Source organism: Delphinus delphis, chromosome 9, assembly GCF_949987515.2.
Source record: "Delphinus delphis chromosome 9, mDelDel1.2, whole genome shotgun sequence".
In the NCBI taxonomy this organism is placed as follows: Eukaryota; Metazoa; Chordata; class Mammalia; order Artiodactyla; family Delphinidae; genus Delphinus; species Delphinus delphis.
In genome coordinates this window covers 51,709,893-51,731,955 of record NC_082691.1, presented here as the reverse complement: position 1 = coordinate 51,731,955, position 22,063 = coordinate 51,709,893, and the positions used below count along the sequence as shown (strand labels likewise).

Genomic DNA, 22,063 nt, shown 5'->3' with positions numbered 1-22,063 from the left:
AAGAAAAATAAGATAAACCACAAAGCTTGCAATAAGAAAAATGTGGGGTGAGGGAGTTCAAATACACAATATAAGAAATAAGGGGACTGGGACTTCCCTGGTGACACAGTGGTAAAGAATCCACCTGGCAATTCAGGCGACACGGGTTCAGTCCCTGGTCCGGGAAGATCCCACATGCCACGGAGCACCTAAGCCTGTGTGCCACAACTACTGAGCCTGCGTTCTAGAGCCCATGAGCCACAACTACTGAAGCCCACATGCCACAACTACTGAAGCCCGCACGCCTAGAGCCCGTGCTCCACAACAAGAGAAGCTACCACAATGAGAAGTCCACACACCGCAACAAAGAGTAGCCCTCCACTGGCTGCAGCTAGAGAAAGCCCGTGTGCAGCAACGAAGACCCAAGGCAGCCATAAATAAATAAATAAATTTTAAAAAGGGGACTAAGCAATAAACAAAGCAAAGTAAAATAATAATAAGAGATAACTTTGCTCAACTCTTGCAGATAAATTTGAACTTGGTTTTGAAATGGACTGATTTTCCAAGAAAATATAATTTATTGAAACTAACTCTAGAAGAAATATCCAAACAAACTCACTCCGTAGAAGAAAGAGTTTTTCAGTGATCTCTCCTTTAAAAGCAATAGGCCCTAACAGTTTCACAATAGAGTTTTATCAAAGCTTTAAAGAATAGGTAACTCCAATGTGATTCAGACTGTTTCCAGGACAAAAAGAAAAAAAAGAAAATGGAAACTTTCAAATTATTATTATAAACTGAGTAGAACCTTGATACCAGCACTTGACAAGATTATAAAAATTAAAACTGTAGATCTGTCTTATTTATGAAGAAGAATGCATGAGTTCTAAATAAGATATTGGAGGGGAAAATACAGATATTAGCAAATGTAATCTAGCAGAGTGCATTAGAAGAATAATTGAATAATTGATTATATTTCAATGAAAAACATGTTTTTAATTTTAAAAAAAGACTAATTAATCATGTGGGGTTTATTCCAGGAATACAAGAATGGTTTGATATTTAGAAAGCTATTACTGTACCTCATTTTAGTGGTAGATACAAGAAGAAAAACCATGTAAATTTTCTGTAGATGCCAAAAAGGCCTTTGACAAAAACTCAACAACCATTCTTTATAAGACACACAAAGAAATAGGAATAGATAGGTTCTTCCTTTTATCGCAATAGCATGATAAAAATAAATCTATCTTAGTCCAAAAGTTAGCATGATATTTAGTGGGGAAACTAGAGGTACTCTCACTAAAATTGAGAACAATATAAAGATACTCCCCATCACAAATATTATTAACATTGGACTGGAGATACCAGTCAACATAATTTGACAATGTAAAGAAATTGGGGATATAAAAATTAGAAATGAGGTGGGAAAATTGTCATTTTTTACAGCCAGCATGATTGTATACCTAAAAAGCCCACAAGAATCAACTGAAAACCTATTGCAAACAATAAAAATTCAATTAACTAGCAGAGTACAAAAGTAATATGCAGAGAGTAATAGCCTTCACATGTGCCAGTAACATTCAGATAGAATATATACTGAAAAAGAAGACTTCATTTATCTAGAAAGAAACTTAAGAAATGGATAAGACTTACATGAAGAAAATGTTAAGACCCCTATCTGTAGGACACAGAAGATGACAAACAAATAGAAAGATAACAAAGTTCTTGGATAGAAAGATTCCAACAAAAATACCAACAGGTTTTGTTTCTGCATTTAGATAAGCTAATTAAAAGTTCACATGGAAAAACAAAGTAAGAAGAGCCAGAAAACTCTGAAAAAGAATAGTGAGGAGGAACTAGCCTTGTCAAACAGTAACCCATACTGTAAAGGCTCAGTAATTAAGACAGCATGGTGCTGGTACATGAATCTACAGATCAACGAAACAGAATAGAAAGAAAGCCCAGAAAATAGACACATAAATGGGAATTCAGTATATGGTAAAGGAGGCATCTCCAACCAGTAGAGAAACATGGACTGTTCAGTAAATGGTATTGAGACAACTGGGCAGCTATGTGGAAAAAAATAAAGTTTAATTCATACTGAATACCCAAATAAATTCTGAACAGATCAAATATTTAAATATTTTTTTAAACAAACTCTAAAAGTACCAGGAGAAAACATAGATTTAAATTGGAAAGATCTCTCTGGCTCAAAATCCATAAGCATTTAAGAGAGAAAAAGATATATTTTCATACTGGAATACTCATATTTTTTGGCATTGTCTGCGAATTATGGTAATTAAGAAAGAGAATTTTTTTTTTTAAATGAGAAATAGGTTTTATGTTAGCTGTTCTGATTAGAGGCCTTTTTAACTTATTCCCAGTTTAAAAATCAGTTTGTCAAAGTCAACAGAAGTTTTCAAATACACTGGTGGAGCTTTATAGACCAAGGTAAGATTACTATGCACCTGAAAAATGAAACATTTGTCAGGATCTGGTTTTATTATTTGGAAAGAATATCCCATTGATATTTTTCAAGCTTTCTTGAGATTACTTAATAATATTATGATTTTAATTTATCCTTATAAGCAATAACTTTAAACTACCCCCACATCTTTCCATAGCGCACATAAGGTCTCCAGAGAAAACCTCAAAAAGAGGAGGGTGTGTCTTTGAGAAGATTTGTTCCTGGTCACACAGGCAGGATTGTTTAATCTCTACAAATTGGTTGACAGGAATTTAGAAAATAATTTGCATATTAACATGGGGCGATATTTGCATATATGTTTTCTTTTGAAGTGCAAGTATGACTTTTGCTGGATTTGCCTAGAAGAATGGAAAAAACATAGTTCTTCCACAGGAGGTTATTACAGATGTACTCGCTATGAAGTCATTCAGCATGTAGAGGAACAATCCAAGGAAATGACTGTGGAGGTAAAGAGAACTGTAGAAGCCAAGATCTCTAAGCCACTTAATACCAGTGGCAGTGTTTTTCATTTCTTCTTTTTCTATCTTGTAATGAGGCATTTAAATTCAATACACTTTAGAGTAGCCTTTAATTTAAACAAAATAGCTCTATAAACTTGAGCTTTATTTTTAATTTTCCTTTTTTTATATTGGTGAAGATTAGACAAGACGTATATCCCAGCATGTCTCTAAAATGACTTAAAAACAATTTTAACATTATATCAACAATATAATATTATGTTATTGTATATAATAAGTATCTTAGTCTGCTTGGCTGCCATAACAAAATACCATAGACTGAGTGGCTTAAACAACAAAAATTTATTTTTCATAGTTCTTGAGACTAGGAAGTCCAAGATCAAGATTTCTACCAATTCGGTTTTTGGCAATGACTCTCTTCCTGGCTTATAGACAGTTATCTTTTTGCTATGTCCTCACAGGAAGGAGAGAGAGCAAGCTCTGTTGTCTCTTCCTCTTCTTATACGGGCACCAGCTCTATTGGATTAGATCTCCACCCTAATGACCTTGTTCAACCTTTATCATCTCATAGGCCCTATCTCTAAATATAGTCACATTGGGGGTTACACCTTCAACATATGAATTGATGGGGGACACATTTCAGTCCATAGCAATAAACAACATAATAAAACATTGAAGATCTAATGAACATAAGGTTTGAGAGACATATTTACCTTACACTCTGGGAATTGCAGATTCAGTGGTTTGTCACAGAGAATACAAATACAAGACTTTGTTCTGGGAAGCGTTTAAAATGTATTGGTTATTATTTTCTCAACAAAATAATCGATAAATCTGTATGCACTACTATCTGTTACTAATAAAATTTTGAAGTGATCAAAAAAACAATTTTAATAGCTAGTACTTTTATTTATAAATGTCATTTGTGGACTTTCGTTTCCTAGGCTGAGAAAAAACACAAACGATTTCAGGAACTTGACAGATTTATGCACTACTACACAAGATTTAAAAATCATGAACATAGCTATCAGGTATGTCCCAAATCATTTCAAATGTGCTAAACTCTACTGTTGTGAATAAAGAAAATTATATATTTATTTATTTCTATTCTTTTAGTTAGAACAACGCCTTCTTAAAACAGCCAAAGAAAAGATGGAGCAATTGAGTAGAGCTCTCAAAGAAAGTAAGTTATAAGTGATATGTGTGATAATTAATATAAAATAGCTGTCATGCTTAAGTCACTTCATTGGTAGGAGGTTAAGACCCTTAAAAGAATACCTTATCTCCATTTGCTCATTTGGCAGTTTGGAGTTTTCAGAAGCCCAGAGTGTAGTTTAGCATTTGAGGCCTCTGGTAAGATTTTCCACCTTGCTTACGTCACCTGCTCCTCTTAGTGCAAGCTCTGCTGCTGGCAGATAAACACACATTGTGGTTTTGCTTACTCTGTGCCACTGCTGATGATGCTCTACAATGTTGGGAAAAGTGAATGGGCCCAAAAAGGCATCCCTGACCTAGTCAAAGGAGCAAGATTCACAAGCCATCAAATTGTCATGTAACTGAATTCCCAAAGATTCTTGAGAAAATTTGGCAGAGTGCCTAGTATAGAATAGAAGTCAAGTACAGTTTTGGGAGAAATCATGTCACTGGTAAATAGCGGACATTGGAGTCAAAAAGCAAAGTCACGAGATAGGGCTTACTTATGGTTCCTAAAATGGAAGTTCAAAAAGAACATTCCTAAAAATGGATTGAATACTAGTTACATAATTAAAATATAATATCTCAGTGACCACAGAGTACAGGTTCTGGCAAGTTTGTTTTAAAAAGTGACTTTTTTTTTTTTGGCTGCTTTGGGTCCTCGTTGCTGCGTGCGGGCTTTCTCTAGTTGTGGCATGCAGGGGCTACTCTTCGTTGCAGTGCACAGGCTTCTCATTGCGGTGGTTTCTCTTGTTGCGGAGCACGGGCTCTAGGCACGCAGTCTTCAGTAGTTGTGGCTTGCAGGCTCTAGAGCACAGGCTCAGTAGTTGTGGTGCCCAGGGTTAGTTGCTCTGCGGCACGTGGGATCTTCCCAGACCAGGTCTCGAACCCATGTCCCCTGCACTGGCAGGCAGATTCTTAACCCCTGTGCCACCAGCGAAGTCCCTAAAAAGTCACATTTTTTAAATAATCACAGTTTATATATAAAAGGTTTTAAGCCTAAAATGGAATCAATTACCCTTGTGTTTGCTCCATTTTATAAAAGTAATGAGTACTAACACCGTTTTCATGAGGATAACTTCCTAATTAAAACAATAACCATAAGTTAAATAAATTAGAGTGGGACAAAAAGCATCAGTAGCAGCTTAGTCTCCTTGTTAATTACTAGTTCTTAGACTGTAGTAATGACATAACTATATCAAGCCAATACCAAACTCTTGAAGTATTATTGTCCTCAGTAAAAATTGAAAGAAAAAGTCCTCACAGGTTCTACAGTCTATTCCATCACGGACGTATCTCAAATACTTAGAACAGTGCCCAAAACATACTAAATATACAATAAGTATTTGTAGATGTAAATTACTGCTTCTGTTCAACCTTCTGGAGGTTCTAGACAGCATAGTAAGACATAAAGAAGAATTAAAAGGTAGAAGATTTGGAAAGGAAGAAATAAAACCACTCTTCCTCCCTTTCTCTCCCTGGAGTATTTATTAACTAGCATTAGTTACCCAGTTGTTCCCCAGAATGTTGTGTCTTTTACCTTACAATGTTGTTTTTGCAGAAGCATAATTTATAATTAGGCTTTTTTTTTTTTTTTAGCAAGCAACTTAGCAAGGCATTTGTTCTAATTCTTAATGAGTAGAATTCTGCTAGGGATAACCTAAAAAACTTAGTAAAACATGGAACCTTTGAGTTGACCTAAAGCTAGATTTGTTTACTCACAGGGTGAGAACAGAATCCAGGATCAATGTATGCATTCCTTCATGACTGCCATCAGTACTCCTGGGCTACTGCAGGGTGTGCTCCATTTATAAATGCATACACGTCACCTAAATGCAAAACGTATGAGTGTTTTTGTAGGTTTTTAGTCTAGTTCAAATAAATACTATCATATAGCTACTTCAAACAGTTTCTTCTTAGGGATCCTTGTTCTTTTTTCTTTCTTTTAAGAAAACTTAGTTGTTTAATTTTATAATAGTGTATTTGCAAAAAAAATTTTTTCACTGTGCCTGGTTTACTTTATAGCTGAAGGAGGCTGTCCAGATACCACTTTCATCGAAGATGCAGTTCATGTGCTCTTAAAAACTCGACGCATTCTCAAGTGTTCTTATCCATATGGATTTTTCTTAGAACCTAAAAGCACAAAGAAGGAAATTTTTGAACTCATGCAAGTAAGATGTCTTTTTTATTAAATTTAAATGCAGTTACTATGAAAAACAGATTTTCTCCTTTTTCAACCACTTTATAACTAAGGTTTATCTTACTTGAGTGTAATTAAACAATTTTGTTTCTGTTTTCAGAATGGTTTTTAAATAAAGGAAAAGTTACCAATAATAAACTGAAATTTTCTTTATGTTTGAATTTGTCACTGTGCAGATTTGAATGAGTTCTGAGCTATGTAAACATTTCCTACCACATTTATTTCTTTTTTCTTCTTTTATTTTATTTATTTACTTTTGGCTCTGTTGGGTCTTCGTTGCTGTGTGTGGGCTTTTTCTAGTTGCTTCGAGCGGAAGCTGCTCTTTGTCCCAGTGCGCGGGCTTCTCACTGCGGTGGCTTCTCTTGTTGCAGAGCTTGGGGTCTAGGCTCGCGGGCTTCAGTAGGTGTGGCTCGCGGGCTCTAAAGCACAGGCTCAGTAGTTGTGGTGCATGGGCTTAGCTGCTCCATGGCATGTGGGATCTTCCCGGACCAGGGCTCGAACCCATGTCCCCTGCATTGGCAGGCGGATTCTCCACCACTGCGCCGCCAGGGAAGCCCCCACATTTATTTCTTTATTTTAAACTGGTTGAGGTTGAAATCTGGCCTAATTCTGATTATGTAATTAGGCATTTTATCTTCAAAAACGAAACAAACCACATTACATACTAGATAGGAAAGTTGCTATTTGCCAGTTCATTTTAACAGTACAACTGAAAAACTTAAGAGTACTTGAAAAAACAAAACAAAACATGTCAGCAAACTGACATCAGTGTAGCTGACCAGGTTCATTGTACATTCCTTTTTTTTTTTGAAGTCACCAAACTTTCTCCTCTTGCTACTATTTTTATGTCATCCCTTTGAACTCCCCTCTACTAATTTATATCTTACATTTCCTTCAATGCTGAATATTCTTTTTCTCCATGAGGCCTTCCAGACCTAACCCCAAATTACAAAGGTTTTGCCTTGCTTCACATTCCTTCAGCATTTACATATAGTCTGTACCATGTGGTCAGGCACTTACATGTACAATGCCTTGAAATTTATTAGTTCTTTTTCACACAGACAAACTATAAATTTTTTTTACACAGCTGCTATATTATACTCACTACTTCTTTGTATCCATACCAACTACATTACTCTAAATGCCTATTTAATGAATGCTATTTTCCTAAAATGTGCAAAGTAGAAACATATGTTAAATTGGAAGTTATATAAAATTTGGATTAATTTCTGATTTCAAAAGAGTTAGATTTAACCAGACAGACACTGGATTTGCTATTGACTAACCCACTCAACCTATAATTTTTTTTTTCCTCTTCTTAACATAGACAGACTTAGAGATGGTCACTGAAGACCTTGCCCAAAAAGTCAATAGGCCTTACCTTCGCACACCCCGCCACAAGATAATCAAGGCAGCATGCCTTGTACAGCAGAAGAGGCAAGAGTTCCTGGCATCTGTGGCTCGGGGAGTTGCTCCTGCAGACTCACCAGAAGCTCCAAGACGCAGGTGAAAAGGACACACACCATGGAACTCATCCTAGCACCAGCCACAAATGCTAGCAGGTTTATTTTTTTCTCCAACTAGGGTTCATATTCCTGAAAGTTATTTATACCTAAAATATGGATAGCTGATAAAAGTATGTTAACTTCTTTTTGGTGTTTTTTTCCCCCCAGTACTATATCTATTTTTTTGTTTTGTTTTTCATTGTATAGTTTCTCAGACTAAATTAGGCTAGGTAAATTTCACACTTCAGTGAACTCATAATTCAACAAGTATTCTAACGCATCATTTTGATAGTCAAAAACATCTTATAATGTAGAATTTGGAAGCCTTGCCAAATTGTTATGGTCATATTTGTATTTTTTGGTAAGAAGTTGTAAAGAAATTAGAAATCTGATATTCGTAAAGTTTTTTAAGTGATCCGTATTCATCCATTAAAGAGCAGTTGAGTTTTGGTTGTTTTATTTCAGACACTTATACTATTTCTGCCATTATAAATTGAAGCATATTTTCTTATTCATATTAATTATAAGCATTAGAAATTCCTTGGACCTTTATTTTTACATAAACCCCTAAAAATAAAAGCAATTGTAAAATACTCTGGTATAGCATGGTGGTTTTTAATTTTTCCACCATTTTATACAAACATAAAGCAATGTCGAATTTGAAAGAAAAAATTAAAGAATCATTTTAATTATATTCAGTAGTTGATCTTTGGTTAAGCAAGTTCCAAGCAGAGGAATTAAAAGTAATGTTCAAAGGGCAAGGGTCTGATTGTTTGTACTTTGTAGTACTGATAATAAATCAAATGGTATGTCTAATTTCTTTGTAGCTTTGCTGGTGGAACATGGGATTGGGAATATTTAGGATTTGCATCACCTGAGGTAATTGTTTTGTGCGGGTTTGGTTTGGTTTGGTTAGTTATAATTTTCCTTAGTGCAATCCTGCTTGCATTTGCACCCTCATCTATTCTAAATATCCTACTGAGATTGTAAGCAATGTTTTTTTCTTTCTTTTATAATAATAATGCCTCAGCAGAGTCTACATTTACCTATTCATTGGATTATCATCACATTATTAAATGCATACCCTCTCTTATTTTTAATTACTGAGTAGTCAGAAGGCCAATTTATAGCTTACATTTTTGGAAAACATCTTTAATTAACAGAAATATTAATTTTATTTATTAGAAATGCATTTCTAGTTGTAATATTGTTTCAATCCGAATTTATTAAAAATCTAAATAGACAATCCTTTTTTTTAAAGTTATTGCAACAACCTGTTAGCACTGATTTATAATCAGTTACTAAGGTGGAAACTTGACCTTAGTGTTTATGCAGAAAGAATGCTTTGATAGTTGCTCTCTGCTTCTCTTTAAGATTTTCACACTCTTCTTGTTTTCATTGTTGTTGTTGTTGATATACCATCTTAAAATACTAATACTGCAAATAACATTTGCTGCAAATAGAAATAAGATAAAGTGAAAATCTTAATCACATTGCTATTTTCTGAGATTTAAATTGCCACTGTCACTGTTGAGTCTGATTTTAAATGGTTTTAGCAGTTCTCTCTACTTTCTGGTTCTTTATACAACAGTATACCATTCGACGCTTATATTATGATAACCTTTTAACTTAATTCTTGGAAGGCAGCAGGACGAACTATGAAACCTTTATCGTTTATAGTCCATATGTTATCTGCAACTGAAAGACAGTGGAATTGACTGTTATCCATAAATGACTGTGGTTTATTTAAATCAGATACTTTCTCTTTTCAGCTGCTAAGGATACTTGCAATCACCTTGTGGCCTTTTGTATAGGTAGATATATGCAAAACAAGATTTACTTGAGGAAGAGTTTGTACTTAGAGCTCTGATACAGAAATTTTAAATTCACTTAAATTTTTTTAAAAATTTTAATATATTAATGAAATTTCTATTGTAAAACAAATTATGAACCTTTTCTTTACCTGACCCTATGCTTGAATATTTCTGTGTAATCGTATAATTTCAGCTTTGGGGAATAGTATGGAAAACTTCCACCTAAAAGGAGGAATAAACAAGCTTCAGTTATCAAAAAAAGAATACAAAGATTTCAGTATTTCAAGGTAGAAACACAATTTAGCAAAAATAAAACTTTTACCAGTATATTCACAGACATGTATGCATCATCTTGTGGCTTCTGGCTCTGAAAATAACTTTAGTAATTTCAAAATATTTCTCTTGAATATTGAGGGTCTGCTAATATGACTAACACCATTTCATTTTGTAAAAATATAGGCAGGCTTTTTACCTCACATGTGAATACTTATAAATAAAATTATTGAGCTCTTGTCCTCTTGGGATTGAAAACTGTGAAATTATAAATAACATTTTTCTTAAATTTATTTTTTATGAATTAATAAATTTTATAAGGATAATTTAATTCACTTTCAGTTTTCTATTCTTTAAAGTCTTTGGTACATTGAACACCAAGCTTTTATGTAAACCTTATTGCAGATGTAAAGAATTACCACACAGTATGAACCTTTAAAATTCTGCATGTGTGTGACTATCAAGTATCTGCCAAAATTATATCTATAAAAATTAGCTTTTTGCCTTCATATGGATTCTGAAAAAAATAATGTTACCCAACTTCAGTAGACTTTTAGGTTGAATTTATATTTTTCATTAAAGTTAATTACATCTTATTCCTTTTAAACTAAATTGAGTGAGTCATTGACAAGCATCAGTATTTGTTTTGTGCCACTTTAAAGGCAGTGGAGCCCAGAGGAAACAGCATGATCGAAAAGTCTAAGGGACACCAGAATTTGAGGTCTAGCCCTATAACTTAAGGTCTATTTAGGCTGTGTCTTCCTTAATTTCTCATCTTTAAAATGTGGATGGTGATATCTACCCCATGGAAGTTCTGGAAGGATTAAAGCATCTGTTTAAGTCACTAACAAAATTGGTGCTCAATAAATGGTGGCTATTATTATTTATAAAAAAAAAAAAAAACTCCTGGAAGCTTTTTTCCCTATAAATCCTAGAACTTCTCACTCTTCTCTATAGCCTTAACACTCTCAAACCTTTTGGAGTATCCCGACTAAAGCCTTTTCATATGCTTACTTGAAGATCTTAGGAATCCATGGAAATTTTCAGATAAGTTTAATTTTATGAAAACAATTTTTTTAAAGCCTGTTGCATGGTGAGAGAAGGCCATTTGAGTTTTTTATCAGAATAATTGTGAATATAACGTTTCTTTTACAGGTTTTTTTAACCACTTAGTTTTCTTCAATTGGAAATATGTATATTCTATGGTCAGAAATAGTTTATTTAATTCAGAGTAACTTTGTACCATCACCAAGTGTACAAAGTAAACAAATTCTCCCTAAAGATAAATCTTAACTGAAATAACGTTTTCTTGCCATCTTTGTCTGAGAAACGTGGTAGTCCTCAGTGGTCCAGTGAACCATGATGACACATTAACAGTCATACAGTTTTGGATCATGGGCCTCCAGGAAAAGAGGAAATGATACCCCAGCTCAGCAGTAAATTTAAAGAACCTGAATAACGTCTCTGGGCACTTGTAGTATCTTACGTTCATTTGTTTCTAACCTGGTAGAATGCCTTCCATTCTTTAATTAGGGTCCAGTTGCTTACATAGACGAGGGAGTTTGAATAAATTTAACCAGAGTTGTATGACGTAAAAGTTTTACTGGGGTTTTAAAACTTATTTTCATTTATTCCAGTTACTTTCACAACATAAGCATATTGAATATTCTAGAGTAACCAGATAATCATAAACCTGAATATTTTAGTGTTTATCACTTAAAGAATCTATAACGATTCTCAAAATTAGCCTTTTTATGCTGGTGTCATGCACACTGGCCTGTCTTCTAGTCTCTTCTGTCTCTAAAATCTGGAAAAGTGCATTTGTATGCAGATAATAGCAGGTAGGCCCAGGTTCTGCCTCTGGTGATAGCAAACCCACTTTAAACTATTATCACAAATATAAAATAAACTCAGGGACATCTGCCCAAATCTGTGTTCTTCCCGTATGCTAAATAGAAAACACTTCCCCCTGCCTGGGTTGTAGATAACCCCACATATTAACTAATATAGGAAGGAAGCCAAGTAACATCTTATTTTAAAGGTAACCTCATATTCTTCTTTGATGTGAGTATGGTATGTAGTAGTCCCAAAGAATACAGAATCCAACAATCTAACAAGCACTTAACTGTTAGTGCTTTTCTTTATTTTATCTTTTTCTTTTATTTTCTGTTGCATATATCACAGTCATTTTTTTTAAAACCAGACCTCCAGAGAGGGCCTAACTTTTATTAGTAAAATCATTCTGGCATTAGTTATAATATTAGATAACAAGACCCAGGCATATGAAATAAGGCTCAGTTATGATCTGGCATTGGAGCTTGCAAGTATCCCCAATTTATCCAGACAATTATAATGGCTATTTAAAATTTTTTCTTTTTCCATTTTACCATTTCTGTTTCCTTGGCATGGCAATACCTACAGTTTCTTTTTCTAAAGCCAAGTGATTTTATAATATGTATATAAAATCACACATTTTTTTCCTAGAAAAAAAGTGTATTGTTTGTTTTATTTGCATTTAAAAATTTGCATGCTCTCCTGTATTTTATAACCTTTGGTTTATGCAGGAATATGCTGAATTTCAGTATCGGAGGAGGCACAGACAACAGCGCCGTCGAGGAGATGTGCACAGTATGCTTAGTAATCCTCCAGACCCTGATGAGCCAAGTGAAAGCACTTTAGGTGAGTTCTTGAGTTGGGTTTGTTTTAATCTTAGTTCTCTTGCATTTATTGTTAAAAGTGGCTAATCTAAATATTTGTGAAACAGTTTGTAATTTAGATATACAGTCAACATGCAGATGCTTCTAATGTCACAGGATACAGAAAACCAGGGCGATTAAGAACATGCGCCATGCAGTTAATGGCTTCCCTTTGTGTCCTTTATCCCATAACTTCTCACATGGACTCTGGTCTTTGTACATCAAGTACAGTCAAAAAAAGATGCTATGTGACTTCTGAGGCTAAGTCACAAAAAGGATATAGTTTCTGCCTTTCTTTCTTTCTTCATCTGGGACACTTATATTTGGGACCAAGCCAGAATGCTATGAGGAAGCCCAAAGTAGCCAATGTGGAGAGATAGTATGGAGAGATCATGTGGAGAGAACTGAGATCCCCTAGCTGGCCCCTTAGCCAGCATCAATTTCACCAGAAAGATACATGGGTGGCAAAAAAAAAAAAAAGCACTAAAAATGAGACAGGGGTTTCCCTGGTGGCGCAGTGGTTGAGAGTCCGCCTGCCGATGCAGGCGACACGGGATCGTGCCCCGGTCCGGGAAGATCCCACATGCCGCGGAGCAGCTGGGCCCGTGAGCCATGGCCGCTGAGCCTGCACGTCCAGAGCCTGTGCTCCGCAACGGGAGAGGCCGCTGCAGTGAGAGGCCTGCGTACCGAAAAAAAAAAAAAAAAGACAGGCTGGGACCTAGGTCCCTTTGCTGAAGTGCTGCAATGCTTGCACCTGGACATACCTCTCTCTGAGCAACAAAACAAAGATACTATATGGGACTAAAAATAACTGCATGCATGTACAGTTGGGACAAATTATGGACAAAAAGAAACAAAAGACCCAAAAACTCAACTGCTACTTCTGAATAGCGGGGAGCAAAAACAGGGTGTTGGGAGCAAAGGCAGGGTACTGCGCATGTCACCTGCACTCAACACCCCCAGAGGGGTGGGCAAAACACCTAAGCCACCCCCCCACACACACCACTGGACACACCCCTACCCTCCCCCCATATAAGGAACAAGCTCACCTCCCCTTGGGGAGCGAGCAAGCAAGGGAATCTGTTGTTTGTTAGGGAACCTGTTGTTTGTTCTCGCTCCCCGATGCTGCAACAGGGGCGCCAGTAAAGCCTTGACTGGAGGGGGAGGAAAAAAAAGTACATGGGCTGTGGAGTCAGACAGACCTGAGTTCATGACCCCAGCGCTGCTGCATATCGGTGTGAAACTTTAGTCAAGTCACTTACCCTCTCCAAGCTTTGGTCTCCTCATTCTAAAGAATAGGGACCTCCCTGGTGGTCCAATGGTTAAGAATCCACCTTCCAATGCAGGGGACGTAGGTTTGATCCCTAGTCGGGGAGCTAAGATCCCACATGCCTCGGGGCAACTAAGCCTGCACACTCTAGAGCCGGCGTGCCACAACTAGAGAGCCTAGGTGCCGCAGCTAAGACCTGAGGCAGCCAAAAAAATAAATAAATAAAATATTTTTTTAAAAAAAAAACAATAATAATAGTATCACTTTGTGGGCTTATTGTGAGCATTAAATGAGATAATAAGTGTAAAACCCTCAAGTACTAATAGCACCTAGTGGGCACTCAATAAATTGTAGCTGTTGATTACTGTTATTGTGTTCATGAAATATTTTTCTCCTAGCCTCAGTTCTCCTAGCAACATTTTTTTTAATTTCTGGTGTTAAAGATAAATTATATTAATTATCAGCTTTAAATATTAAATTATTAATTGAAAATCTTCAAACTATGGTGTCAGCAGATCATCTTTAATAAATCAGGATCGACAGGCCTCAAGATGGGGCTACTCCTTCTTGCGGTGCACGGGCTTCTCATTGCAGTGGCTTCTCTTGTTGCAGAGCATGGACTCGAGGCACGTGAGCTCAGTAGTTGTGGCTCACAGGCTCAGTAGTTGTGACACATGGGCTTAGTTGCTCTGCGGCATGTAGGATTTTCCCAGACCGGGGATCGAACCTGTGTCCCCTGCATTGGCAGGCGGATAACCACTGCGCCACCAGGGAAGTCCTTCTGTAGTTTTAAGAACTCTGAAAACTAAAACATCTTTCTTATTGCTTAAGGGGAAAAAAAAGAGCACTTGGTAGCACTTGTATTTGTGAATAGAACCATTTATAATTCAAGCAAAAATATGAAGAACGATCATGGATTTGAAGTAATAGTGTTAGATATATATTGCTGTTTATGATGAGACAAATATGGATGAGAAATCTCTGAAAGATTAAGTGAACTTGTGAACACAGGTTTTCACCAGCACTCAAAGAGAAATCATCAATTTAAATAAAAAGATGTATGAGATCTTGTATGACTAAATTATCTCTGGCACCACTTGCTTTGAAACAGATATCCCGGAAGGTGGCGGTGGCCACAGGCCTGGCACCTCCGTGGTAAGTTCTGCGTCTATGAGCGCACTGCACAGCTCTTCTCTGCACGACTACACCCCCGCCAGTCACTCTGAGAACCAGGACTCTCTTCAGGTAGCCTTTCTGGGCAGCCTCGTTGCCCCTGCTTTTGCTCTTTCTCTGTTTAGCCTGGCTTCCTATTTTTACTTCTGTTGCTTTCCTTTTCCTTCCTTCCATTCTAAAATCTTTGCTTCAGAGATGTACTATAGGGAAAGATTCTTCTATTTCAGATTTACCTTAAGTAAATTTTTTTCCCTTTAGCATCCACAAGGGGAAAATTAGAATAAGATTTGAGTAGGTCAGATAATTCTTCTGTATAAATACAGGTACTATTAATTATCTGTTTGGTAAAAGAACAGTGGTAGACCTCACTGGGTTCAATCATTTTTCCTTTTAAATTTTAAAGTAATTTTACTTTCTGTTGCCTCAGGCTCTGAGTTCCTTGGATGAAGACGATCCCAATATACTTCTTGCAATACAGTTATCTCTGCAAGAATCTGGGCTAGCCATCAATGAAGAAAATAGAGACTTTCTCAGTAATGAAGGATCATTAGGAGCGATAGGCACCTCTTTACCTTCCAGGCTGGACTCCGTCCCCAGGAACACAGATAGCCCTCGGGCTGCGTTGAGCAGTTCTGAGCTGCTGGAACTTGGTAACAGCCTCATGAGACTAGGAGCAGAAAGTGACCCATTTTCAACTGACACCCTGAGTTCACACCCTCTCAGTGAGGTGAGAAGTGAATTCTATCCCTCATCCAGTGACCCTGACTCAGCTGGCCAGGACGCCAACATCAATGACAATCTTCTTGGCAATATTATGGCTTGGTTTCATGACATGAACCCTCAGAGTATCGCCCTGATTCCTCCAGCAGCTACAGAAATCAGTGCAGATTCCCAGCTCCCCTGTGTCAAAGATGAGTCAGAAGGTGTGAGGGATGTGGAACTGATGCTGCCAGAAGATTCAGTGTTTGAAGATGCTGTGGTCAGTGAAGGTAGAGGAACCCAAATAGAAGAAGAAAATCCTTTGGAAGGAAACATTCTGGCTGGGGAAACAGCATCTCAAGCTGGCGACAGTGGTAATGAGGCAGCCAACAAGGGGGATGGTTCTGATGTTTCAAGTCAAACACCTCAAACCTCAAGTGACTGGCCTGAACAAGTACATTTAGTGTGAGCTGCACACCTCGGGGCTCTAAATCAATTGCAGGTACAGATGGTATGCTAGTGGAATATGCTTTATAGAGATTTGATCCACTTAATTCCAACTAATTATAAACCACTGACATTAGAATTAAATACAAAGGAGTTCCCTTGAATGGTAGCTTCATTTCTGATTTTAACCTTACAGGGAATTAATTTCTTTTGTATTTAATTGGATAGCTTTTCCCCTTTTTGCTGACGAACAGAAGAGTGGGAGAGAGAAACACAAATGAAATAAATAGGTTAGATTCCACATTTTAAGAAAATGCAGTCCTCTGTTTAGCCTAACGTCAGCAATACTTAAATTGAACATTTAAATTAAAGGCTTACTCTCCAATCCTTGGGTGGTTTTTCCTTTTTAAAAGAATGAAAGTTTTCTTCATTTTAGAAGTTATTTTGGACAGATCTAATAACATTTCATTCCTCAATTTCTTCGTGCTCTTCCGTAATTTTCTTTCTTCCTTTTTGTCTGAGCAGTGTGAATTGAGGTATCCAAGGCTTCTCTTTAGTGCAGCATCTACCACAGTGTAATTCATTTTAATTTTCACATGAATCAAAGATCTCTTTTCATGTCTATTTATAGTCCACTTGTGCCAAACTCTGACTCGTGCGCTAACAAGACGTTCAGGTGTGCGGTGTCCTGGAGGGCTCCAGAGCAGTCTCAGCCTTCTCAGAAGTAAAAGGTGCCACTTGGTAGCAATGATATTCCAGAGTTTAATGGGCTTTTGTTGCCATGGAGACTGCATTTAAATAAATGTAGCCTGTAGCTTAAGTTAACAAAATCTAATGCTGCTGTTAAATACAGTTTATTTTAATATTAAAGTACAGTTGATTAGCAACAGCGGTGCTGTATTTTAAGAGACACTTTATTGGAAGTGCAATCATAGTTCTTTGTTTTCACAATTTTACAGTGCATTCTAATTACTAATGGGTGCAATTACTTTTAATGGTAAGTGTTTTATAAAATAGAAAAAAAGTGGAGTTTTCATGAGTTATAGTAAATCCCACAATTATTAAAAAACTCAATAAAACATCCTGCGCAACATGTTACCGTGCCTTTGCCTAACCTAAATGGATAGTTGCCAGTTAAGTAATTCAGATTTCAGTGTCTCTTCCGAAGTAACTATGCTGTGTGAATTGCAAAGACCTCCATAAAACCACCCATGGCCTTGCCTTTACAGTAAATATAACAACTAAATGTTCAATCAGTTTGTTTGCCTAAATCGCAAATGCTGACGTGTTTGTTGTATTGCACAATACTCATTTGCTGTGTGATTACTGTTTAGTGTTGAAAAAAAATCAACTTCCTAGTTATCAGTGTCTTACTGTGAAGAAAATACTGGTCCTAGTTGTAATTAAGATACAATGGTACAGTGTGTAATTAAAACTAGAATAAACTGTTGGAATGGCTGTTTTACTTACATATTATCCAAACTAGCGTAACATAAGCAAAATAGATACGTAATACTCCATTTAATGTTTTGCCAGATTCTTATCAGAAATCTACAGATACCAAAATTTCAGTACCAAGTTTGTACAGGCAAGTCCTGGGCTGGGTAAAAGGTTATATTAGTATTTATATCCACATGAGTTGTAATTGTGGTTTTCGATTACTTTTTTTCCCAAACCCCGCTTTTGAAATTTTCTTGTACTTTAAACCGTATGGCTCAGACATTATATTAGAGTATTTAATATTCCCCTATTCCCTTAGGATAAACTGTGTGGGAATTGCTCCTTTGCCATGGATATCAGAAGTCCACATTAGTTTTTATATCCCCAATTATCAGAAACACTGATATCAATCCCTTTTAAAATTAGTTGGGGAAAATATTAGGTTTATCTGCAGTGTATTACTGTATATTAAACTGAAATAGTCCATTAAAGGATTTTTTTACAAATTTATTTTGGGTTGAAAATATCAACACCAATCAGTTTTTAGGTCAAGTTTTAATTTTTCAATAGAAAGAGTCTTTGTATCACATTGAGGCGCCTTGCAGAGCTGCAGTAAGGTGAGAAAGAGTGCCCTTTGTGCAGACAGTATAGCCGTGGGTTCTGGTTCCTCTCACTTGTGCAGTACCCTGTGTTTCTGTGGTGTTCTCTCCTGAGCATGAAAACGATCATTATCCAATTTGTATTTCCTTGGTACATATTTTAAAAACATAGTCATTGACTTTACAATTCGCAAATAAAGTTTGGCAAAGCCTATTTTGTAAACAAGTTAATTTTATAATGTAAAAAAAAAATTACTCTAACCTTGACTTGTTATTTGCACTTTCATAGTCTATACTTGATACATTCCCACTTTATATACAGTAGGATTCTACAAACGTGTAGATGTTTAGCCAAATGAATGCTGTTAATAATATGTAAAATTCTTTGATTAAACATTTATTACTTAAACTACTTCACTTTTGTCTCATTACATTATAGACTTTGTTTAACCAAGTCAGGAAGCTGATCTTTTTCAAGTTAAATTCCCTCCAGTATGATGGGATTGATTTGGTTCTTACATGTAATAGATTAATTCCTAATATTTTTTACACTAGCCCACTTACTGAGCATTTTACACCCCAGAGATAAGTCCAAAACATTGCATGACAATGCGTTAAAACACTGTGACTTCAACAATCATTATTTTTTATCACTGTAGATTTCAGAAGAAAAGTGTTGTGATTTTTCCTTGAAATCTCTAATAGAAACATACAGAAAAATAGAATTTTAAGATATTTTGTGAAATTGCTTAGGATAGGAAAATTTCTTATGCCATATGAATAGAAATGCCTGCTTCTCAATCATTTTGTTATTTGTTCCCATCTGAGTTATTACAACAGCCCTCGGCATCTGTACTTCAATGTGCACAGGCACAAGTTCCAGGCCACCGGCTGGTGCTTCACAGGATGTGCCCGTGATAACCACCAAGAGTTGTAGTCTTATTTGTGCCTTTCATTGTGTGGATCTCAAGCTTAGCTCCAATGTCCGTATGCATGTTTATTGCAGCCACTGATCTCATTTTTCTTCCCTTTTTAGTCCTCAAATATTGTTGCTTACCTATTATGAATTAAAATCTGAGACTTATTGAAGTTTGGTCATAATTTTAAAAGTTATAGTTAGTAAATCACTAAAGAGTAAAATCTTGGAATCTAAATATTACATGATAATACAAATTTGGGGGTTTTTTTTTTTCTTTCTTTTAAGGCTGAAACAAAAACTCCATAGGAGAAAAGTGTTCATGTGCTTGGCTCTTGGGCTGAGTAGTAGTATCTCAGCCCTGGACTATGGGCATAGTTCCTAGGTCATCACCTTAGCAACAGTATGTTACTGCCTTGTCAATCATTATCCCCTTCTCTCTAGAATAGATTTCTTTATAGAAAGATGTAAGTGTCTCTTTCTACATTATTACATGACTGTCATTATTTTAGGAACTGGGAGTAGTCGTACTTCTTAAAGAAAGATGGACCAGAAAAGTTTCCCAAATTTAGCTCTCTGTTGCACTTAGGACTGACAGGTGGCTGACAAACTTAGTGATGGCGAAACTTTTGAAGAAATTCTTCTTCTTTTGTCTTTAAAACTGTAATTTGAAAATATTCCTGATCAGACTATATATCATCTCTTAGTCAGCCGTTGCATAATGGCCTAGCCTGCACGAGGCATCAGTTTACAGACAGGCTGAGAGAGAGATTCATGAAGGAGTGAAGAAAATACAATATAGAGAAGGATAGTTATTAGATGAGACAGTCCAGTTCTCCTGGGCTTCTTATGTGCTTGCTCAGGGTGCTAAGACTGCAAGCCCTGAAAAGAGTTTTGCCTGGACCACTCCTCAGGATTTATGTAGTAAGCTTGAGGACAAAGAGCAGGCTTGCTGTCGACGCGTTGGATTCCTCACACTGTTCCACGGCTGCGACACAAACCCCCTGCACACTTGGCATTCATCTAGACCCATTGTGTTGCCCCTGTGGAACTGGGGACTTGAGGAACTGGCACAAGTATGCTGACATGCATTCTGCATGCTGTGCCCTGAGTGATAAAGGTCTTTGCCTCTGACCCAGGGTCTTGTGTCTTCTGTCAGCATCCACGAAACTCTGACAGGCTAACTTACTGGATAAAATCAAATCCCAGACCTGACAATTTTGGCAGCGAGGAATGGAATGCTGAAAGAGACATGATTTTGTAGAAGAGGAACCGTTGGGCCAGGTTTGAGAATGTAAGACTCCCTAGAATCTGTCTGGTAATGAATGCTCTCACTCAAGAGATAGCTAAGAGGTGGGGGAAGGATAAGGGCTCCCGCTGTCCTACCTTTTACTCAACAGGAGTTGAGCTAATGTTTACAGGCTTAACGAAAAGAAGTAGGGTTGAAACAAGCTGTCCTGTGGGAATGGTGCCTTGATTGTTGCTAACTCCTGCAGGCAGACAGGGAAGAAAGTTTTCATGACAAAACAGCAATTCTTGTGGCCCTACCTGAAAGGCAGTATGGCTGTGGCTGCTGAATCAGGGAGCCCCCAGATGTGAACTAATCAGCAGTAAGAACCGTGCTCTTTGATTGAGAACTTTGAGTGGACCAAAAACATGAGAAGTTCATGTGGTTGGGCTACAAGCAGTCCAGCACTGTTCAGATGCAAAAGTGACTGCAAAGCCTTGCCCACAAGTGCAGATCAGGCTACCCTTATGCCCTGGCCCATGACCCCTGACCCCTGACGGCAGTGAGGACGTGAGGATGAAGCGCTGGGTGCAGGAGGGACAGAAGGTGCCAAGGACTCCAGGTAATTGCGGAGGTGTATGTGGGGAAGAAAGAAGCCCGTGGGCCCTGTTCTCTCTGCATGTTGACATGCGTCACCACTGTTGTAGAAGTATTGGCGCCAGTGTTCAGGCACTGGCCCTGGAGCGAGGGGCTAAGGGGGGGATAACAGGCCAACAATTAAGTGTACTCCCCACAGACCTGCCTCCCCCATCTCTTGGGCTCCTTACCCTCTCAGCTGAGGGACAAGGTGATCCGGCATCCTTTTGCCACCTGATGTATGTAGCTCGTGACTCACACACTTTAGACTATTCAGCCGGGAGAAAGGAATTTGGACACACTCCATAGAGGGGAAGGGAGGCTTCCCTTGTGGGTGGGGCCCTTTGGCTGATTGAATATAATGCAGCTCCCAAATCTGAATGTTTAATGGGATTGACGATTATGTGCCCACAGTTACCTGTCTCATAATTATCGGTGGGGCATCTCCCAGTAGGGACTGCTACATGTAGAGAGGTTAGAGTGGAGCATAAATCACTCGCCATTCTCCCTCTTTGTCCCCTCTCTGGTGGTCAACAGAAACAATGTAGAGTTCCAAGAGGAGAAAGTAAAATCATTCCATGTGTTAAAGACTTGGTGGCAGCCGAAGTGCTTAAGCCATTTCCCAGCACAACACTGCCACCTGCCTGACGCAGCCACCTAGTACACCATTTTGGAGAAAGGCAGCTATTAACTGGCTCCTAGGCTCTTCTTGAAACTGAATGCCTGACCCATGGAAGCCTTGGGACTCACTGATGTGACATCTCCACTTCAGGGTGGGTCACCTGGCACTGGAGAATTAACATGGGCCCAACAGGCCTTGCAAGTCAAACAAATGGTATATTAGAGATCACAGCTAGCCTGACTGTAGCAGCAAGTATCTTAATTCTACATGAAAAATTAGTAGCTACCTTTGGGGGATATTTTGTGTATATCTTCACTGCCTAAAGCAAAGCCACTGGCTTAGTGGGAGGTGTGTGTGGGGGTGTCTCAGTTCACAGAATGCCCGGGTTTGGTTCAATTGCTTGGCAGCAACTTTACCAAATCCCAGCAA

The 22,063-nt window shown here is 37.5% G+C and overlaps 1 protein-coding gene across 6 annotated transcripts in view; it reads left to right on the top strand.

Moving 5' to 3' along the window:
- ANKIB1 (ankyrin repeat and IBR domain containing 1) overlaps window positions 1–18,638 on the top strand; it is a 159,015-nt gene extending 140,377 nt beyond the window's left edge. For all 6 annotated transcript variants that reach the window (XM_060020553.1, XM_060020550.1, XM_060020556.1 and 3 more), the window contains 9 exons: window positions 2,776–2,910; window positions 3,867–3,953; window positions 4,039–4,105; window positions 6,142–6,287; window positions 7,644–7,822; window positions 8,649–8,700; window positions 12,473–12,587; window positions 14,986–15,119; window positions 15,475–18,638. In XM_060020553.1, the coding sequence (XP_059876536.1) occupies window positions 2,776–2,910; window positions 3,867–3,953; window positions 4,039–4,105; window positions 6,142–6,287; window positions 7,644–7,822; window positions 8,649–8,700; window positions 12,473–12,587; window positions 14,986–15,119; window positions 15,475–16,215 (1,656 nt within the window). In that variant the 3' untranslated portion in view covers window positions 16,216–18,638. The remainder of the gene's footprint in view (window positions 1–2,775; window positions 2,911–3,866; window positions 3,954–4,038; window positions 4,106–6,141; window positions 6,288–7,643; window positions 7,823–8,648; window positions 8,701–12,472; window positions 12,588–14,985; window positions 15,120–15,474) is intronic.
- The last annotated feature ends 3,425 nt before the right edge of the window (window positions 18,639–22,063 follow it).